This window comes from Harmonia axyridis, chromosome 4 (assembly GCF_914767665.1).
Source record: "Harmonia axyridis chromosome 4, icHarAxyr1.1, whole genome shotgun sequence".
Taxonomy (NCBI): Eukaryota; Metazoa; Arthropoda; class Insecta; order Coleoptera; family Coccinellidae; genus Harmonia; species Harmonia axyridis.
In genome coordinates, this window is record NC_059504.1 from 44,927,387 (window position 1) to 44,942,810 (window position 15,424).

At 33.4% G+C, this 15,424-nt stretch overlaps 1 protein-coding gene across 1 annotated transcript; it reads right to left on the reverse strand.

Annotated features, from left to right (window-relative positions):
* Window positions 1-862: 862 nt before the first annotated feature.
* LOC123677898 (repressor of RNA polymerase III transcription MAF1 homolog) lies at window positions 863-15,392 on the reverse strand. Its single transcript, XM_045614634.1, has 4 exons — window positions 15,216-15,392; window positions 11,763-12,743; window positions 6,473-6,750; window positions 863-1,834 (listed from the first exon to the last, which is right to left on the reverse strand). The coding sequence occupies exons 2-4, from the start codon at window positions 12,102-12,104 to the stop codon at window positions 1,765-1,767; spliced, it is 690 nt and encodes a 229-aa protein (XP_045470590.1). The 5' UTR covers window positions 12,105-12,743; window positions 15,216-15,392; the 3' UTR covers window positions 863-1,764.
* Window positions 15,393-15,424: the final 32 nt, after the last annotated feature.

The following is a 15,424-nucleotide window of genomic DNA, read 5'->3' on the forward strand; positions in this document are numbered from 1 at the left end:
AAAAATAGATTTTTGGTTTATTTTAAGCAAAAAGTCCTATAGACATGGGCCTACAAACCTTTTGTTTTCAAGATATAGGGTGTTTGAGTTTGATTTGTTTTTCAAGTTCTTTTTTCTCATAGGTCCTTCCCTTCACAAGATATTCAACTTACTTTTGGCATTAATATTCCAATTTGAAGTTTTCATCATGTCTTATGTTAATTTTGAATGAAAATCTACAGGGTGATATTTTTTCTGGAACAGTGCCCGCTTCATTCCTCCAGAACTTTTTTGGGTGGACCACTGGTAATTTAGAAAAATTTGAAAAGAAACTTTAATCTAACATTACACTTTTTGGTTTCTTGTAGATTTGTCGTATTTGCTACTGATTTTGAGAAAAAAATTTCAAAAAATTCACTGGTAATCCTCAGGAAAATCCAAATTATTTTAAAGACCCAGTTGGAAGTGATGAAAAAATGGTACTCATTTTACCTAATCTGTAGCGAAGATTATAAATATTCACTGGTATAATCATTACAAAAAACACCCTGTATCTTCAAAACAAAGCGTTTGCAGCCCTCCAATTTAAGAACAGTCTGTATCAATGACGAAAATATAATTGTTCAAGTTTTATATGATGGTTCATTTTGAAATCTCTGAAATTGTTCTTGAAAAAACTCAAACACCAATGTTATTTCTATTTTACTCCAAAAAATCAGTCTGTCCTTCAAATAATACATATCCCAAAAATTAAAATCTACTATGAGAACAGGTTACTGAACAATAGGGAACAAATTTTGAAAATATGCCAGAACTGAACAAATAAAATTATATAGTTCAATTCTTTCTATATGACAAAAAGGTGAAATAATAACTTCGTTGATATGAGAAAAACGATCTATTTATTAATATAATGATTAACATCAGGGTGCACTATACAAATATTAAAATAATCTTGTAACAAGCATATAAACATTTCAACCAAAAATGAAAACTCTTTTTGTTGTGCATTCAAGCCTCATTTTTCCATATATGTCTACCTAAGCAAATAAACCTTCATATTTTTAACATAAATCTACTGCGTTATATAATGTAATGAAACAATGATAATGTTAATTATGTAATATATCTGAAAGTTGAATAACCACTCACAGATATTCCCACATTTTGTTAAATATTATGGCTTGATGAAAGTAAGTCGATTCTAATTTCCACTTCTGTTTGTAACTGATTTCCAGAATACAGAGAAATAGAACTATTTTGTACTAGATTAGTTTTCTGAAGATGATTTTTCACTCAGATCTACATAATTTTTTAAAACAGGAAAGAGCTAACTAGTAATCCCAAAAATAAATTAAGTCTCCAAAAAATTTTAATCTAAAATCTAAAAAAATACTGTTGAAAGGTAAGATAAACATATATACTGTCCTGGAACAGTATATTCACTTACAGATCTTAACAACAAAAAGATTTCACGTTTTGCATCACTTCAATTTTCATCCAAGAATTTATTGTGCTCCACCCTACAACTAAAACAAATCAAAACAGTGGTTTATTCGTTATCAATACAGGAAACAATAAAATATCGGCGAATTATCACCTATTTGTCGACCTTTCAGTGAATATATAACAATGAGAAGGGAAAGTATAGAGTGAATAATTTAAATTTGATTTTCTTCTTGGATTGGATATAAAAAAGGAACAAAATGTGGGGTAAGTGTCTTGAAACCTCTACAAACTATCATCAGTAAGTTCAACTAAATATTGTAAAAAGGGAAAAGATGATTAATAATATATTTCATCTTCTTCCATGGTGAAATCGCTTCCAAAACCAGAATCCATGGTATATAACGGACTGAAAAAAAAATTAAATTAGTAGATCATGCAATTAATTACCTTACAAGTAAAGGGCCATGGTTTCTCCTCCAAATGTTTTTCATTTGGGGAATAATTTTGCTCTTTAGTTCTATATTTCCTCCTACACAAACTATAAAAAACGATTTCTAACCTAACAAGGCAAATATGAAATTTATGGCACAACAGACACATCAAGTAATTAAATAAGTACATGGTCTCCCAAATTTGAAGTTTCTGGAGAACTAGGTCTATTTGAACAGTTTTCAAAATATCAATAGACAAAAATGAAAATATGCCTAGTCAGTCTTCTGTTATTTGACTTGATCCCAATATCCTAAACGTGAATCGTCTTCACAATTTCGATATAGAAGAAAATGGAAATGTCGTGCAACTTTTGAATTCCAGAAATATCATTACAGGGTGTTTTAAATAATGTATCGAAGATTGTGGAAAAATTACTAGACTTTTATTTTTCAATTATTGGATTCCGTGAGAAACTAATTACGGTGTTTAAACATGTTATGCTCCTAAATTTATAAATTTCCGAGTTATTTGAGATTTTCTTAATTTATGTTGTATGTAGAGTCAAATTCATTCCTGAAAGCTGTTCTATTAGAATATTATGTAGCCATAAATTTATGAGAAGGGTACTAGATGAAGAAGAGAAGGAAAAACCTATTTCGAAACAAATTGAAAAAAGTACTTAGGTTAAAAATATTTTAGCTTTGTAGAGTATCGACTTATATCATGAACCTAGTCTTCAGAATTCAAATATCTCCAGTTCTCCAGAAACATCTAATTTTTATAGAATGAAGGGTAGTGGCAGTGCAGTCCTACTTGAATTAATATCTTGAACGTCTGATTCAGATTTAGTAAATACACTAAGTGATATTAAATAAAACACCCATTAAGATAAGAAAGCTTTCAAGTGTTCGTTCCATATCGATACACTAGTATAGTATTTATAGTTTTCCTGTTTTCAAAGCAGTTAAAATAACATTACAAACAAACAAAAGACCCGTTATTATCACTCTGTGAAAAGAATGGTTTGAACTATTCCGTAAATCGGATAAAGGGTTAGATATTAATTGCAGAAAACTAGAATGAACGGAACGGAATATTGTAGTGTAACGCGAAGATCATTGTACAGGGTTTTCCAATTAGAGGTTTCATTTTGAATAGCCCGCGCTATCTGGGCAGCTCTAACAATTTAAATTGCCACCTTTCAACATTTTACAAGTAAAAATTACGCGATTACTAAAAATGGAACCATACACGCATCAACGACCTTATGAAATCGTTGAATTTCCCCACAAAAATGGTGAAACTTTGGCAGTCACAGTTCACAAAAATTAATGCATTTTTGGGTAGTCGTGAAGCACCTTCTCGGTCGACAATGGTGAAACTGGTGGTAAAATTTGAACTGTTGGGACGAGTAAGTGATGTGATGAATTGAAACCGTGTGCGTCGCTCAAGAACAGCTGATAATATTGCTGGTGGTGTGATTGGGTCTTATTTATTCTAAAATGAGGCTAGTGCAACTGTTATGGTGCATGAATTATGCTATGAAGCTATGATTATTTTTATGGCGGGAATCAGAAGATATTGATGTGGACGACGTTCATTTTCAACAAGACGGCGTTGAGTGCCATACAAGCAAGGAAACAAAAGGTATTTTGCAAGAAAACCATGACCACAGATATCTTATGATTTAATACCTTCAGAATTTTTTCTCTGTGGTATCATGAAAGATAATATCTGAACCAATGCTCCACAATCGATTCAAGATCTTAGAGATAGAATTTGTAAATTTATTGAGAACCTAAAACCGGAAATGTGCGAATTGGTCATAGAAAATTTCATGAATAGAATATGGTGCTGCAACCGTTGTCGTGACGCCCATTTTTCTGATATCGTTTTCCATCGTTAATGGTATACCTTCCTCTTTACAATGAAATGAACATGTATTAATTTCTCTTAAAATATACTAGTTTTTTTTATTATCGAAATGAAACCTCTTATTGGAAAACCCTTTAGAATGAACGGACTGGAATCCTACTACTATATTGGGAGATATAGACATACCTCCCTCGTTTTGGGTAAATCTTTATTTCTCACTGGAGTAAGTGCAGGAATCAGTATGGTCGGCCAATACCCAACGCATTTTTGAATCTTTTCTATTTTATTTTTTATCGTTAGTGTTTTTAGTTTAAGAAATACCTATAGACTAATTATTGAATTCTTCCAACTCTAACAACAATTTTTTAGAGTCACCCACCTATGCGAGGCCAAAAATATAAAAATTAAATTATTTTAATAAGTGAATATTTAAGTTATTTCCATTCAAATAAAACCCAAAGACTCAGACATCCGTTTCATCCTATTTAACGGTATTATTGTAAACTAGTCCACATTTACATTTGATCTAGCGCCACCACAGACTGAATATGGTTATTACTTTATGATGTTGCCAAAAGTTGAAGAAATTATTGCTTCACTTCTCATGTCACCGAGTATTATTTGCTTTGCTTTAAGATTTCTTGAGCAAAGATATTACGTGAGATAAATAAAACAGTAAACCTTTGTGTTTGGAATTGACCAATCAGGTGAAACCGAGGCCATTTATGCTAAACACGCAGACACAATCAATACACACCGGCAAAATTAGGGGAACGGATAAAATTTCAACGGAGTTTGTAGTTCATTTTCTCTTGAACCCTTCGGCCAATTATAGCAATTTTTCTTTGAATTGTAGCTTGATTGCTGGGAAACATTACTGCTTAGATGTTGTCCTCACTTCGTTTTTGTTATACAGGGTGATTCACCAGGATGGCCTATTAGACGTTTTTGGAAAACTAATCATAATTTTGAAGAATTATAATTGATTTTTCATTGGGATTGTTGAGAAATTCATAAACCAATACGATTTCCAATCACGAATAATTCATTACAATTCTTGAAATGTCAAGTTTAGTTATGAAAACATCGAATTTTATTTTTCCGGAAGTCATATACTACTCCACACAGTTAGAAATTGCGGTTTTTCCTCAAAGTTCTTCCTTGATAACTCTTGAAATATTCATACTAGGTATAGAGTTTGCTTAAGTAACCCCCACTATTTTGTATGTACAATCGACTCTAATAATAAAAAATATAGGTTCTAATTTGAAAATCTTGAGTTTTGATGAATTTGAGTTGTCCAAGTTCATGATCTTCTTATAAGCACCCTGTACATTTTCGGTCTAAACCGCAAACAGTCGTATAATAAATATTTTAGAGAGATCATTGTCTCAAACTCTAATGTGCAAATTTTCAGCTCAAAATTAAGATTAGTTTCCCATAAACGTTTAATAGACCATCCCGGTGAATCGCCCTGTATACAGGAGCGAACAAAAAGAATGAAAAGTATTCAGAATATCTTGTGGAGTGATTCGTAGATGTTGCCTGATCTTCTCTGAACTTTTCCATATTTAAGTAATTTAATTTGTGTATCGTAATTTTGGGGAAATTACAGCTCTTTTGATGGTAAACTTCGGTTCGTAGGGGGTATTTTTTTACGGTGGGTTCAAATCAAGTTGTATCAACCCTGGAAGTGTGATAACAGCAACCCCTAAAAACTTAAATGGATAGGAGGTTGAGTGACACCTTGGTTTAAAAGTAATGCGATTGACATCACAAAAATGCTAAATGCTATACCTTTTTGTTAGTATGTACTTAGTATAATAGATGCAATGAATCATGAAATTAATTAAAAATTCTTTCGTATAAAAAATTTTCAAAATGTTATTCATTATTTTGTAGACAAAAACATAACCTTTTTTTCAATCAAGTTTTGTAAAATTTCAACTTGAATTTCTCGGAATGCTGTGAGTATTCTTACTTTCAATTCTTCTATATCTCTGGGCCGTGTTTCAAACACAACCGACTTTGTATGTGACCAGAGGAAAAATCTAAAGGTATCAAGTCTGGGTAGCGCGATGGCCAGTCAATCAGCCCTCTTTTATCAAACCATTTCTCTTAGAAACGATCTGTAACAATTATATTCCTTATTTTTAACTACTATACAAAAGGCGAAGTGTATGGCATTTTTGAAACGGCAATCGAATATCGAATAACCTCTAAAACAAAGTGTCACTTAACCTACCCATTGAGATTTTAGGGGTTGCTGTCGTAACACAGAGTTGATACAAATTGATTGGAATCAACCGTATAAAATGCCCCTTCCAAGGAACCAGTGGCGGCGCTAGAGATGGGAGAAGGACCCCCCCCCTTAAATTTTTGTCGCCCTTCCTGAAACATAAACAATACAAGATGAATTTAACGTAGGCTAGATGGAACTGGTAACCTTTCCCCCCCTCCCTATTCTTGGAAAGTTTACTTTTTTGCATTTTTCTGATTCCGAATGGACAAACTGTATGTGCAAAATATGCAATGTTTTGTCTGCCAACTACCTGACAACACTCTATCACTATGCGCGTTTGACCTCGCAAAAAGCAAGTTTATAAGACAACTGTACGTCACTCCTCAGTGAGTAGTGACCTCTCCACCGTTCCTAGTCAGTCTAACGGTACCCGGCAGTCGGTTGCGAATCCACCTTGACACGAAAAAAAAAATTAGCAGTAAATGCGGTACTCACTTCGAGGCTCTGCAAGTAAAGAACACGATGCGTTTCAGTTTCTTGTTGTAGAAGAAGTAGTTGAAGCTCCAGAGGCATCCGTCCTCGCCGAACGGGTCGGACGCCAGGTCCGGATTGTACGAGAATATGTCGCAGTCAGACAGACAGATCTCGTCCTCGAGGGCGCTCCACAGAGCCGGGCCTAGGGCGCGGTACTGTTCGCCAGCCGTGGCGATCAGCTGCGTATCGATCGCATTTGCGACCCATTGCCGAGACGGCTCCTTGCTGAAGTCGTCACTCTGAAAAATCAAAATCCAAAATTAAAAAAAAAAAAAAAAATTAATTTGTCGGACTGAAAGTTTCCGAAAGGGATACACAGTGAAATCTCTCATGAGGAGAGACCAGAGCCGTCGCTAGGGTGTAGACAGGATAGAAGATCACCTATAGCGCCAAAATTCAGGGCCGGCCTTTTAGGCTTGACCAACAAAAATCCCATTTGTGGATATTCAAAATACCCAGATGAAAATGTGATTCAATCAGAAACAACAGAAGGGATATTGTCACCGGTTAATTTTTTTGAATTGTTGGTATTTTGCAGAATATGACCTCCTGAACAATGAAGTTCATGGTCGAACCCATAGGGTAATAAACAATATAAACATAGATAGAGGGAGTATACGTAATTTTTACAATGTCCCCAACATGGTTAGATTACGTTGTCGGATTGAGATATATTTTCAAATCCACAATTCAACTATAACATTATGAATGTACAGGGTGGGCAAATTTCGATGTTTTAGCACTACAACTTTTGAACCAGAGGAGATAGACAAAATCTGATACCCACTTCTCGATCTCTTTTTCTGAGAAACTAAAAAGGGTAGTTTTCGTTTTTGGCCACCTTCTTTTGTTTTCGAGTTATAAGCGAAAATTGGAAAAATGGCGAAATCGAAAAACAGTTATATCTCCGCTAATACTCATGATAGAGCTCTGAAATTAAAACATTATTCAGGCACTTTTTTACGTAGAATCCAGTGGCGTGCTCGTATTTTCGAAAGGGTTTTTAATTACGAAGCTATGACCCAAAGTTATGTTTTTTTAAATGGGAACACTAGATTTTTGTGCCATTTTCTGAAAGCTTAATTTTTCCTGATTTCAAAAATATATAACATCGAATGATTCGTATCAAAATGAATAACAGAAAATGGTCAAAAACCTTTTTTTCCTTAAGAGTCTCAATATTTCTATGGTTTCAACTGTTGATGAGCCTTCCTATAACAAGAGCAGTGTCCTTCCGTCAATCTGATTATTTCTATGCTTTTCACTTATTTCTACAAAATTCGAATCTATATTTATTTTATCCAAATAGTTTCGAAAAGATAAACGAACTTGGAAAAAGGTTCCTAGGTAGCTTGAACACAGTTTCCAATATTCATCTATTGAAATATCGAGAAGAGGTGACGACTGTGCATTGTGCAATTGTTGTCATTATTAGGTAAAATATTATTTCTTGTTTGTCCCTTCGTAATTAAAATGTTGAGTTCAATCAGATATGCATTGTTTCATCTGCTGTTTAAAATGGATTGGTACTTGTGCGTATTGATTCTGGAGACCTATGTAAATAATCTCCTGATACATGCATCTCATTACAACTCTTTCGATTGAAAAATTCGATCTTGTGGTTTCTCCGTTATTTCCAAATCAATTTTTAGACAAAAAATTTATAAAACATATCTAGATTCGAATTTTGTAGAAATAAGTGAAAAGCATAGAAATAATCAGATTGACGGAAGGACACCGCTCTTGTTATAGAAAGCTCAATTTTTCTGTGTTCATCAACAGTTGAAACCATAGAAATATTGAGACTCTTAGGTGAAAAGAGGTTTTTGGCCATTTTCTATTATTTATATTGATCCGAATCATACGATGTTATATATTTTTGAAATCAGGAAAAATTAAGCTTTCAGAAAATGGCACAAAAATCTAGTGTTCCCATTTAAAAAAACATAACTTTGGGTCATAGCTTCGTAATTAAAAACCCTTTCGAAAATACGAGCACGCCACTGGATTCTACGTAAAAAAGTGCCTGAATAATGTTTTAATTTCAGAGCTCTATCATGAGTATTAGCGGAGATATAACTGTTTTTCGATTTCGCCATTTTTCCAATTTTCGCTTATAACTCGAAAACAAAAGAAGGTGGCCAAAAACGAAAACTACCCTTTTTAGTTTCTCAGAAAAAGAGATCGAGAAGTGGGTATCAGATTTTGTCTATCTCCTCTGGTTCAAAAGTTGTAGTGCTAAAACATCGAAATTTGCCCACCCTGTACACTGCGCAAAAAAATTAACGCACATTCTGAAAATCTCAATTTTAATGAAATTTAACTCTACATTGACTTAATAACTTATTTTTTATGTTCTCTCGGAAAGGTTTTGAACGAAACAAGACACATTAAATGGAAGAAAAATTCAGGATTTCACCGAATCTTACGTGAAAGAAAAGAAATAAACAATTTTCAAAATACTGGAATGCTGATAAGTGATTTCATACTTGGTATTTCCACCCCTTGCGTTAATTACAGCTCGGCAACGACGGTTCATACTCAAAATGAGTTCTGATCTAATCCTTCCCAGATTTCTCTGAGTTGGATTCCTAAGTCATTAAGAGTAGCTAGATGATTTTCTGAACTTCTCAGCCTTCTATTGAGGTTGTCCCAAACCTGATCAATCGGATTGAGATCTGGACTTCTTGCTGGCCATTCCATTCGAGAGACTTCAACCTCTTCAAGGTACTCCTGAACGTTGAGCGCACGATGGGGTCTGGCATTATCGTCCATAAAAATGAAATTTTCACCAATGTATGAGGCAAATGGCACTACATGCTCTTCAAGAATGTTCCTTATATACCTATCAGCATTCATAGCTCCATTATCAACGACCACTAGGTCTGTGCGAGCAATCAAAGATATTCCACCCCATACCATAATCGATCCTCCCCCGAAACCAGTAGTATTCAGGAAATTGCACTGAGCATATCTTTCATGTGGACATATGTATACAAGGAAACGTCGATCACAATGGTAGAGGCAGAATCTAGACTCATCTGTGAAGATAACTCTTTTCCAATCCGCCTCTTCCTAATGGATATGATCTCTCGCAAAATCCAAACGCGCCCTTCGATGGGCTGGGGTAAGAGCTGGGCCTCTTGCCGCGACACGAGACCTTAAATCATATTCTCTGAGGCGATTTCTTATTGTCTGAGTGCTAATTCGCACCCAATGAGTTTGCTCAAGCTGATTTTGAAGGAGGCGAGCGGTTGCAAACCGTTGTCTCAACGAAGAAACTCTCAAGTAACATTCTTGAATGGAAGTTGTTACCCGTGGTCTACCCTGTCCTGGTCTTCGGACATTCATACCTGTCTCCCTGAATCGCTGCAACATTCTGGACACACTTGTATAGGAAACTCCAAACCTTTCTGCAATTCTTGTGTATGTCCATCCTTCTTCTCGCAAAACTACCGCTTAAGCACATTCCTCTTGGGTCAAATTGCGTGTTTCGCGTTGCATAGAGATCGAGTGTAGAAAATCAAACGAAAGAAAAACTATTGATTACTAGAATTGATCGAGAACAACTGATTTCAGAATGGAGCCAATACATTCAAAATCTGATAATCTCATCTTTTTTTATTCCTGCTGGGAAAAAACATCTGTATTGAAGAAAAACGTTGAAAGTGGATAACATATGCATGCATAATTCTGATAAAAATAATTATCATTGAGAACACCTTCAGTTGTGGTATAAATTTGAGATTTCCATAATGTGCGTTAATTTTTTAGCGCAGTGTATTTTGAGTTGAGTTTATTCACTATGGGACCTAAGAAATACTTTCTTTGTGGAGAAACTCGCGAATTGAGTGAAATATGTTTTCATTTCCGCGCGCTTCATGTCAAATTTGATAGTTCATGTTGGGAACAAAATTTGCTTACTGAAAATGACATATGCTACCTCTATCTATATTTATTACTCCGAGGTCCAACCTCAATCCTATGACTAGTTTTCGAGATACAGGATGCCGAATTTGGAAAATGGCATTTTTTCAAATTAACATTTCCCATAGGAAAACATCTTGAATCTAACACTTTCGCACGTCAAATATTGCTTACCCATAAGGTGATAATTTTAGAGTGGTTTCTAACAAAAATTATTGTTGGATACGGGTTGAGTCAAACATCATTCAAAATGAAATTCGTAATTTGTAATAACGGTCGCTTCCCTTAAAATATTACACTGTGTATCTCAAAAACTGGTCATAGCAAAGCCAATACTATATGACATTATAATAGTGTACTGGATCTAAGAATAATGACAAAAAATTGGAAAATTCCACGGACGACTTTTTTAATTACAAGGTGAATTATCATCTTAACGAATTTCATTTGGAGTAATGTTTGATTCACCCCGTATCTAATAATAATTTTCATTAAAAACCAGTCTAAAATAATTATGCTAAAATATCCAGCTTCGACATCCTGTCACAATACAGACAAAAATGAATGAAATAGAATTAAAATAAAATACACTGCAGAACACTAACGGTTTGCAATGGAAAAAATTGTATTCGAAAAAACAAATTAGAATGAAATCATCTTCTACTGCCGATTAAAATAGTGCAATGCATAAAATTTTAATAATTTATCTAAAAATTCGCCAATTCGCAATAATTTGTCGGATTAAAACTTTTCTGTAGCAGCTCTTGATAATTGAGGGAAATATTATATGTTTAACAATTATCCCTCAAAAAATAATTCGATACTTTATTGAAAATATCCTTTCTCATTCATACCAATCAACCTTCAAACTACCTTATATGGAGAGGTTGATAAGTATCTTGATGTTTTTTGAAAACAACGATTCCCTTTATTTATATACGTCAACTCAATGGGAAATTCCATTCAAAGGATATGAAGGAAGCAAGTCTCAACTGAATCATGAGAAACCTTATCAGTCTCTCTTTCTCTCTCTCACACATAAACAACAAAAACTGTTTGCATAAATCTGTAATAGGTATATTGATCACAAAAGTGTTCTTGAAGGAATTCATGCAATTTTTGAATCAAAGATCAATGACCCAAGCGATAAATATAGACTTTTAAATAAAATTGGATAAATCCTTTTTTGAATTCTCCTCACTTGTTTATGTCATACATGAAATTAGAGTATGATTGCTTTTTATATCAATGTTGTTGCTGAACTTCAAGTATCTCTTTATGTTGACTTAAAGATAGATTTGAAAAACAAATATTAATATTTTACCTTGACATTCATAAAGTCATAATCTGGAAAAGCTGAGTTCAGTGTTGCGATTAGACAAAATAGAGTCTTTCGACTTATTGTATCACACAGTAACCCATCTTCATCACCTGGAAGACTATGACTGTAATGAGAACTTCCTGGAGACAAACCCTGAGGTGGTGATAAAGCTTGCAAATCACTAGGATGTACACCTTCGGGATTGAACCTCTTAAAGAGTATTTTGTCTGTTCCTACCATTTTGCAGGAATAACTTTCAATCCTTCCCACAATATTACAATCTTCAGTTTGGAAGAATAGAGCATTATTGAGGGTTTCGAATCTTGTACTTTCAAGCAACTTCATGATTGATTTTTTTTTAACAGATAGCTGGTGTTAATAGAAATGTCCAAACAAAAACACGTTTATATTGTACAGAGTCTTTGATTTTTAGCACTACTAGATAAACAGTTCTTAAACATTGCTGTGGGGTGCAAGAATATTCCTTTTCTTTTCCAATAAACAAGATTATATGATGACACCAAGGTACGTTTCACTGATTTCTTGCTTAACAAATGGTTGGGGCACATTACAATCAAGAGGAAACCGAAAACAAAACAGTTTCTATTGTTTCTGTTTGCTAATTATCAATAGAAACGTAAACCTGTAGTTGAGAAACTTCCAAGGGAGTCCGCTATTTATAGCACTTAGAACAGACGCCAAAATCACTTATTCACTTTTAGCTAGTGTTCAGAATCGTCAAAGTTAGAAAACATTTTAAACTTGTTAGAAACACTGATCACAAACGATTAACTCCAATTAATATCCACTTTTCTATTATTCAGCGAAGAACAAAGGAAACTACTAATTTTGACACTTCAATAACATCAAATATTCATCATCCGTTCGTTTACCAACATTCAATGTTACCAACCGTGACCAATGTCAGGAAAGTGACGCTGGAAAGTTTTCATAACTGCGCAGGTCACCAAGGAAACGAACGATCTGGAACCAAAATGAAAACTGTTTTGAATGTTGCATGCTAGCCTTTGATTAATACGTGACTTGATTAGGACTTTGTGGTTTGCAAAGATAAGCTGTTATGAATTTTTACATTTCACATCCTCAATAAATTTGAACCAACGTGATTCCATGCAGTCAAGTTTAATAATAATAATAATTATTATTTATTTCCAGAAATGTATGTACATTACAAAATGAAAACAAGTCATAAATTCTTTACAAAGAAAATAAATCAATGAAATATTATAAACATGCAAATCCTTCAATAGGAATATATTATAGATCCTAAGATGGATCTTTTTATCAAAATACCAAATTAATCAAATTGATAATGAGTGAATGAATTGTTATTCGTAATTGAGGTTTTCTCATCCTGATATTTTCACCTTGATAGCAGTCCTTATATTTGTTAACCATTTTCATTTAAAAAAGATGTGGGTGTTTTGCTGTTACTGACGTTTATTAGTTCAATGACTTGGGATCACGTATTCAATAGATGATAAGATATTTTGGTGGATGCGCAAATGGTATTTTTTCAGTTCCTCGCTCATTTTCCATATCAACCAGAAATTACAACGTGATTAGAATGGATTTGAAAATTTTGTATTATTATCCTCAATTTAAAAAAAAATCCTAATGAGGGAGAAGAGAATGATCTAGGTATAGACAATTTGCAAATAATATACACCTATTTACTTATATCGTTCAAATTATGTTTTCAACCTCCAGCAATTTTCAGTATTCAGGAGTTCAGGGTTTTTCTAGATTGGAGGTATAAAGAAAAATGAGAGATTCCTTGGATAATTTTATGAAAAAACCCTCAAAAATGGGATCGCAAACGCTTTGTTTTTGAGATACAGGGTGTTTGTAATTTGGATTGAGGTATACCAGAGAATTGTTAGAATTTTTTTTTCGAAATCGGTAGCAGATACGACGTTTTGTCGTATATACAAGAAACACAGTTTCAAAGGATAAAAATCAAGGAATCGAATTGAAAAAACTTTGTGGAAAACTTATAACGACTTAGGTATCATCATGAAAACTTGAATAATACTGACTAAAATACTTTTTTCCAATATCGTTTCGGAGTTTGTATTTTAGAAAATTTCGAATAACCCTAGGTTCCAACCTGGCGGTGGATTATTTTTATTATATTTGATTTTATGATAGAGCAGTAGTTTCATGATACGAATATTCATCTGATTTTTGTTTGGACAAATATCATTATTATTATTATAAGTTTATTAAGTAATGAAGTGTGTTAGATACATGTTTTCTCAAGTACAACTATACAATGTGTCCGTATGTATGGAACAAATTCATTTTTAGCTAAACAGACCATTTTAAGAAATAATCCTGAAACACGTCGATTTTTTTTTAATTTACCGTATTTTAAAATAATAATCTAATATACAGGGTGCATTACTTTCGAGTAATGACTTCACCGTCATTTTTTTTAAATGGAACACCCCCATTTTGTCTCAATTTTCCGATTACTCTAGCTGAGCTGATTGCAAAAATGTATCACATATTGATTCCAATCGGTACAGGGTGGACAAGAATACAATAGTTTTGTGTGTCCTCATAAAGTAACGCGTAACATTCTTTATTAGTTAAATTAACAATATTATCAAAAATACTTATTGTCTAGCGGCAAGTGGTTTGAATGTAACACCCTGTAGTTACATTTTTAGATTAATAAAAATGAGCTGTTTCCAAACATGTTTGGTACCTGTGGTCTAGCAGACAGAATATGAAAGAAATTTTTTCTTATCAATTTAAAAAAAACGTAGTCGTCTAGTTTTTTGTGAAATGTCATTATTTGTTCAGTAATTTATTGGTATTCAATGACAGTTTAGTACTACAATTTTTTTGGTTTTGATTATTGCTTGGATTCATTTCATTATTTTTGTCCACTCTGTACCAATTGGAATCAACATGTGATACATTTTTGGAATCAGCTCAGCTAGAGTAATCGGAAAATTGAGACAAAATGGGAATGTTCCATTTAAAAAAAATGACGGTGACGTCATTACTCGAAAGTAATTCACCCTGTATATTAGATTATTATTTCAAAATACGGTAAATTAAAATAAAAAATCGACGTGTTTCAGGATTATTTCTTAAAATGATCTGTTTAGCTGAAAATGAATTTGTTCCATACTTTACAGATACAGTGTATGTTATTTAGCTACGCCACTCCTCCATCCTAGGATTCTACAACCATTGTAGAATATTCTTCATACAATGCTATAACCTATTATTAATAAATAATAACCCCCCTCAATATTTCATTACAACAAAATTTGATATAAACAAATTGTAAGAGTTCACTTGATAAAATGTTAGAGCACTAATTTCACGAAATTTGCTGGTTTTCTCAAACCAAATGAAATTAATATTAAATAGTCGGCTTCCATTTATTTATTCAGACGTAAAAGACAAAGAACTTACGTATGTTTGTCCTCAAGGTTTCCGACTTATTTCGAGAACTTATATTTATCTGAATACCTAACGCCGGAAATTCACCTAAAGAAAAATAAAAAAAAAATTCTAGCGCGATGCATAAAATTACTTCTAGAAGATATGATGTCCGCTTTATTCCGGACGTTTTTACCGAATAGAAAATTCAGGTCCAAGTGACAAGTCAACGAATCCGACTT